This window comes from Nanorana parkeri, unplaced genomic scaffold (assembly GCF_000935625.1).
Source record: "Nanorana parkeri isolate BGI_ZX_2015 unplaced genomic scaffold, ASM93562v1 scaffold10, whole genome shotgun sequence".
NCBI classification, from domain to species: domain Eukaryota; kingdom Metazoa; phylum Chordata; class Amphibia; order Anura; family Dicroglossidae; genus Nanorana; species Nanorana parkeri.
Genome location: NW_017306278.1, coordinates 4,772,796 through 4,778,714, shown reverse-complemented (window position 1 = coordinate 4,778,714; position 5,919 = coordinate 4,772,796). Strand labels below are relative to the sequence as shown.

The window sequence follows — 5,919 nt, the reverse complement described above, 5'->3', positions numbered from 1 at the left end:
CTTGAATCCTGTGCCCGGGTCTGCAAAAGGCGTGTACCCGGGCACAGGATTCCAAAACCGGACTGTCCGGGTCATTCACGTACGGGTGGCAACCCTACTGGGGAGAGAGGATGGACTGCCCCAGTTATTGCTTTCCTTGTCATGTGACATATCACATGACCAGAGACAGGAAGAAGGAGAAGCTGCCTTCTTCCCATTGGACATCTTTTCAATTCATGTCGTATTTGCTATATCTGGGAAATTGCCGGCTGTCGCTTGGAGAAGCCGTCTTTTTCGCTTGAGTTACCAGCTTTCCGGGTGCCAGGCTCAGTTCTGAGGTAATTTACAGTGACTGACAGCATGAAAACCTGCATCCTGTAGCAATTTACACAAGTGCGTGTTTACTTACCAGCTGCATAATCCCAAAATAGGACATTAAATATCCGGCTGTCGCGGCATTAAGGCCAAAGAAGTCAACGGAAATGATGGGGAACATGAGCATGAAGACACCTGCCGAGACACAAGGTATGAGAAATGGAAGCTTCTACTTGAACAGTGACTTGGAACTTACACAGGGCTGAGGAATCTCTCCCCGCCCCCAAGTAACATCGCTGGGTACCCAAATAGCCAATCACCAAGCGCTATCATGTGGAGTAAAGGGGAGTGAGTCACATGATTACCCCGCTTGCCTGAGCAGAGCAGCCTTTATAAGTGTTGCAAGTACATAAAAGTACCCGCTGATCTTCCAGAAATCCTGCGAGCTCCTAACTTCCTGTTTGGGATGACAACACATTGCCTCTATTACACTGAAATTCCAACCAGTGTTGTCAGCCCCACCTACTGAACTGCAGAACTCTGCCAGTCCCTCCGGCCCTCACAGACCCTTTCCACATGCACACATTGATTTCTTTCCCATCAAAGCGATGCTGATGCCTTGACTTTCTAGACCCCGCCCCCGTGTGTAAGGAAAGAGCTCTTGCGAGATGTAGCTCTGGGAGATGTGCCTACTTTAATATAAAATTATGTCACAGGAAGTAAAAAATGTTGCATATTGCTACAGGAACATAGTAAAAACTAGGGATGCATCGATACCGATACTAGTATCAGTATCGGTGCCGATGCCGAGTATTTAGGCGAGTACTCGCCGAAATGCTCCCATGCCTAGCCCGATACCGGTAATAGGAAGCAGGTCACCTGTAATGGGAGAGCATGGAGCCGGCTTCCCGGCCAATCAGGAAGCCGGGCAGCGCGTCATTACACGCTGCCCGGCTTCCTGATTGGTCAGAAGCTGGCCAATCAAGAAGCCAGGTGTCCTGTTATGACGTGGAGCCCGGCTTTCTGACGAGAGGCCGGCTTCATGCTCCCTCATCACCTCATGGCAAGGGAGCATGGAGCCGGCTTCCTGGCCAATCAGGAAGCCAGGCGCTGCGTCATTACACAGCGCCCGGCTTCCTGATTGGACAGAAAGCCGGCTCCATGCTTTCTCGACACCTAGTGACGAGAGGCATGGGGATGGCTTCCCTTCTAATCAGGAAGCCACGTGGCGAGTCATTACACGCCGCCTGGCTTCCTTAAAGGTACTTCCGGTACTCGGGAATTCACTATCGGCGAGTACCGGGAAAAAAAATATCGGTACTCGTACTCGATACAGAAATACCGGTATCGGTGCATCCCTAGTGACAACAAATAAAATGTTGGGACTTGATCTAGAACAGGGGTAGCCAACCGCGGCCCTCCAGCTACTGTGGAACTACAAGTCCCATTAAGCATTGCAAGACTCCTACAGCCTCAGGCATGACTCCCAGAGGCAGAGGAATGATGGGATTTGGAGTCTTACCACAGCTGGAGGGCCAAGGTTGCCTACCCTTCATCTAGAGGGGGGATGGGAGGGTAAATCTGAGCCATGCCTGGACAGGAAACTCTATTCAGTTACTTTGTTTCACACGGTTGCAGTTTTTCTATAATGATATATTGTATATTTCGTAGTTTCTATCTTTTGTTCTCATCGATTATTACCAATTGGGAATGCCGAGACGACCTTCACTATGAACACCGGCAGCACCCCGGGATAGTTCAAGAGCCTGAGCAGTTCCCCGAGGCTGAAGACGCTGGTGGACTTGGGTCTACCTGGAAAGGAAAGGGGCAGCTGGTGAGGAGGGAGGAGATTCCCAGGATGATACGATCGGGCCCGGAGTCATTAACGTGCAATAACAACGCCTTACTTTGTTCGGCGGCGGGCTTGCCTTGCGATTTTTTGGTTTGTACCGGTATGTAAATGAAAACGATGACACAGCAGACGAGACTGGCAGCCAGGGCGATGAAGGAGGGCGTGGACAGCCTGAGAACACAAAGGGTGCACGTCAGCATGGAGTCTGCTCATCATTAACAGCAATTAGGTCTCTATCATATGTCACATGTTCAATTAGAGTTCATGGTATCAAGGGGACCTGTCACTGAGCACTTTACTTCCCAGGCAAGGGGACCTGTCACTGAGCACTTTACTTCCCAGCCAAGGGGACCTGTCACTGAGCACTTTACTTCCCAGCCAAGGGGGCCTTTCACTGTACACTTTACTTACCAACAAAGGGGACCTGTCACTGAGCACTTTACTTCCCAGCCAAGGGGACCTGTCACTGAGCACTGTACAGTTACATTCTGAACCAAGGGGTCCTGTCACTGTACACTTTAGTTACCAACAAAGGGGATCTGTCACTGTACACTTTACTTCCCAACAAAGGGGACCTGTCACTGTACACTATACTTCCCAACAAAGGGGACCTGTCACTGCACACTATACTTCCCAACAAAGGGGACCTGTCACTGCACACTATACTTCCCAACAAAGGGGACCTGTCACTGCACACTATACTTCCCAACAAAGGGGACCTGTCACTGCACACTTTATTTCCCAGCCAAGGGGGCCTGTCACTGTACACTTTACTTACCAACAAAGGGGACCTGTCACTGCACACTATACTTCCCAACAAAGGGGACCTGTCACTGCACACTATACTTCCCAACAAAGGGGACCTGTCACTGCACACTATACTTCCCAACAAAGGGGACCTGTCACTGCACACTTTATTTCCCAGCAAAGGGGGCCTGTCACTGTACACTTTACTTCCCAACAAAGGGGACCTGTCACTGCACACTATACTTCCCAACAAAGGGGACCTGTCACTGCACACTTTATTTCCCAGCCAAGGGGGCCTGTCACTGTACACTTTACTTACCAACAAAGGGGACCTGTCATTGCACACTTTACTTCCCAACAAAGGGGACCTGTCACTGTACACTTTAATGCCCGAACCAAGGGGACCTGTCACAGTGCACTTTACTTCCCAACAAAGGGGACCTGTCACTGCACACTTTAATTCCTAACCGAAGGGGACCTGTCCCTGTACACTTTAGTTCCCAACAAAGGGGACCTGTCATTGTACACTTTAATTCCAACAAAGGCGGACCTGTCACTATACACTTTACTTCCCAAGAAAGGGGACCTGTCACTTCACACTTTACGTCCCAACAAAGGGGACCTGTCACTGTACACTTTATTTCCCAACAAAGGTGACCTTTCACTGTACACTTTACTTCCCAACAAAGGGGACCTGTCACTGTACACTTTACTTCCCAACAAAGGGGACCTGTCACTGTACACTTTACTTCCCAACAAAGGGGACCTATCACTGTACACTTTACTTCCCAACAAAGGGGACCTGTCACTATACACTTTACTTCCCAACAAAGGGGACCTGTCACTGCACACTTTACTTCCCAACAAAGGGGACCTGTCACTGCACACTTTACTTCCCAACAAAGGGGACCTGTCACTGCACACTTTACTTCCCAACAAAGGGGACCTGTCACTGTACACTTTATTTCCCAACAAAGGGGACCTGTCACTGCACACTTTACTTCCCAACAAAGGGGACCTGTCACTGTACACTTTATTTCCCAACAAAGGGGACCTGTCACAGTGCACTTTACTTCCCAACAAAGGGGACCTGTCACCTGCACTTTAATGCCCAACATTCAGCTAAACAAGTGTTAAGGTTTATTCAGAGTCGCCTGTTGTTTCATTGGCCCCTTCTTTGTATCTCTGCACTGTGTCATATATTTTTATCTGCATGGACCTGGATGTTTATTACACAGAGTAATTTATTTATTACACAGAATATGTTTAAAAAGGATACTTTTATTGTTTGACGCTCCTTAAAACATACATAAAATTAATAACACATACTTTGCATACATAAAGTCAGCACATCTCCATCAATGTATGAGGAAAACGAAGATTGTCTTATTGGGTTTGAATGATCTGATAGGGACGTCTATCTCCTAGTCATATAATATGTCAAATCTACTTCTCCAGAGACAGAACTATCCAGAAATTGTTCCATAATTCATTATAAAATGATCCCTCATCTCCAGCTGTCATCCATTCTTATGGGCTATTACACTGAACCTCATGTGAACATTCACCGCTGATCACAAGCCTGTGGTACATGGCTGGGAAATGTCTGCAGTGCCAAGCAAGGATCTCTCCAGCAGACAACACTAGCGTTGCTGATTAAACGTTCCTCAATAACCGCAAACTCATCAATACAAAACCATAAATTGTTACAATCATTTTATTGTCAGTTAAGCTGAGTTATAAAATGTATTTCCATTGAAATATACCTCAGTCAAATTATTAAGTGGAAGTAGAGTCTACATTGTTATTACATTAGCTATACTATATGTATGTCAATCAGCTTATATCAGAACTCCGTCCTCCCCTTCAGTCTTATATCTGATCTCCGTTCGCCCCCCCAGTCTTATATGTAACCTCCGTCCTTCCCTTCAGTCTTATATCTGATCTCCGTTCGCCCCCCCAGTCTTATATGTGACCTGCGTCCTTCCCTTCAGTCTTATATCTGACCTCCGGTCGTCCCCCCAGTCTTATATGTGACCTCCGTCCTTCCCTTCAGTCTTATATGTGACCTCCGGCCTCCCCTTCAGTCTTATATCTGACCTCCGGTCGTCCCCCCAGTCTTATATGTGACCTGCGTCCTTCCCTTCAGTCTTATATCTGACCTCCGGTCGTCCCCCCAGTCTTATATGTGACCTCCGTCCTTCCCTTCAGTCTTATATGTGACCTCCGGCCTCCCCTTCAGTCTTATATCTGACCTCCGGTCGTCCCCCCAGTCTTATATGTAAACTCCGGCCTCCCCTTCAGTTTTGCACAGTTGTAACGTCTCCTCTCCTAGACTGAAATTGCTTCCTCTGATTTCCCTGCACACTGGGAGCTTCTCATAATATGCATTAGAAGCCGCAGCAAGTCAGATAGAGGCCGCCTCATTTCCTGGCTGGAGGATGTGCAGCATCATCTAGCCCCCATGGTTCTTAACTGGTGGGTCGCGACTCAAAAGTGGGTTGCAGCCCTGTGTTTGGTGGGTTGCCACATGCCTTCCGCTGCGCTAGGTGAGAGGCTCCTCTGCCTCCCGCTAGGCAGCACTGTCAGTTCTTGTGCGGAGCGGCTATTCAAAATGTGCTGCCCAGTGCCGAATGTCAGCTTGAGGTGGGATGGGATGGAGCTATGGCCGCGAGGGAGCTCCATCTATTCGTGCATTGCTTACAGCTCCCTGGCGTGCCCTGTAGAGGTGCCTGGAACCCGAGCGACGTCACATACTGACTCCCGCCACCTCTACAAGACACACAAGGGAGCTTTCCAAGCAATGCACAGTGCACTGTACCACCTACCGCGCGTTGCGGTGTGGGAGGCGCGTTGCGTTGTCGTTTATTTGAATGGCACCGCCCACCCACAGTTCGATCAACCGCACCGGAACTCTCGATACCACAATGAAGTCCATTCCAGTGTGGTGCGACTTGGGTCGCGACTTAATGACCAAGGACAAATGTGGGTCCTGAGGTTACCCAGATCTGACCCTTCCCCCCCCC

General features: G+C 48.9%; 1 protein-coding gene across 1 annotated transcript in view; it reads right to left on the bottom strand.

The window, feature by feature from the left end:
* SLC22A18 (solute carrier family 22 member 18) overlaps window positions 1-5,919 on the bottom strand; it is a 57,269-nt gene that overhangs the window by 17,045 nt on the left and 34,305 nt on the right. Inside the window, exons 5-7 of the mRNA XM_018554951.1 lie at window positions 2,202-2,317; window positions 1,996-2,106; window positions 389-489 (exon numbers count right to left, since the gene is read on the bottom strand). Of these exons, the coding sequence (XP_018410453.1) occupies window positions 389-489; window positions 1,996-2,106; window positions 2,202-2,317 (328 nt within the window). The remainder of the gene's footprint in view (window positions 1-388; window positions 490-1,995; window positions 2,107-2,201; window positions 2,318-5,919) is intronic.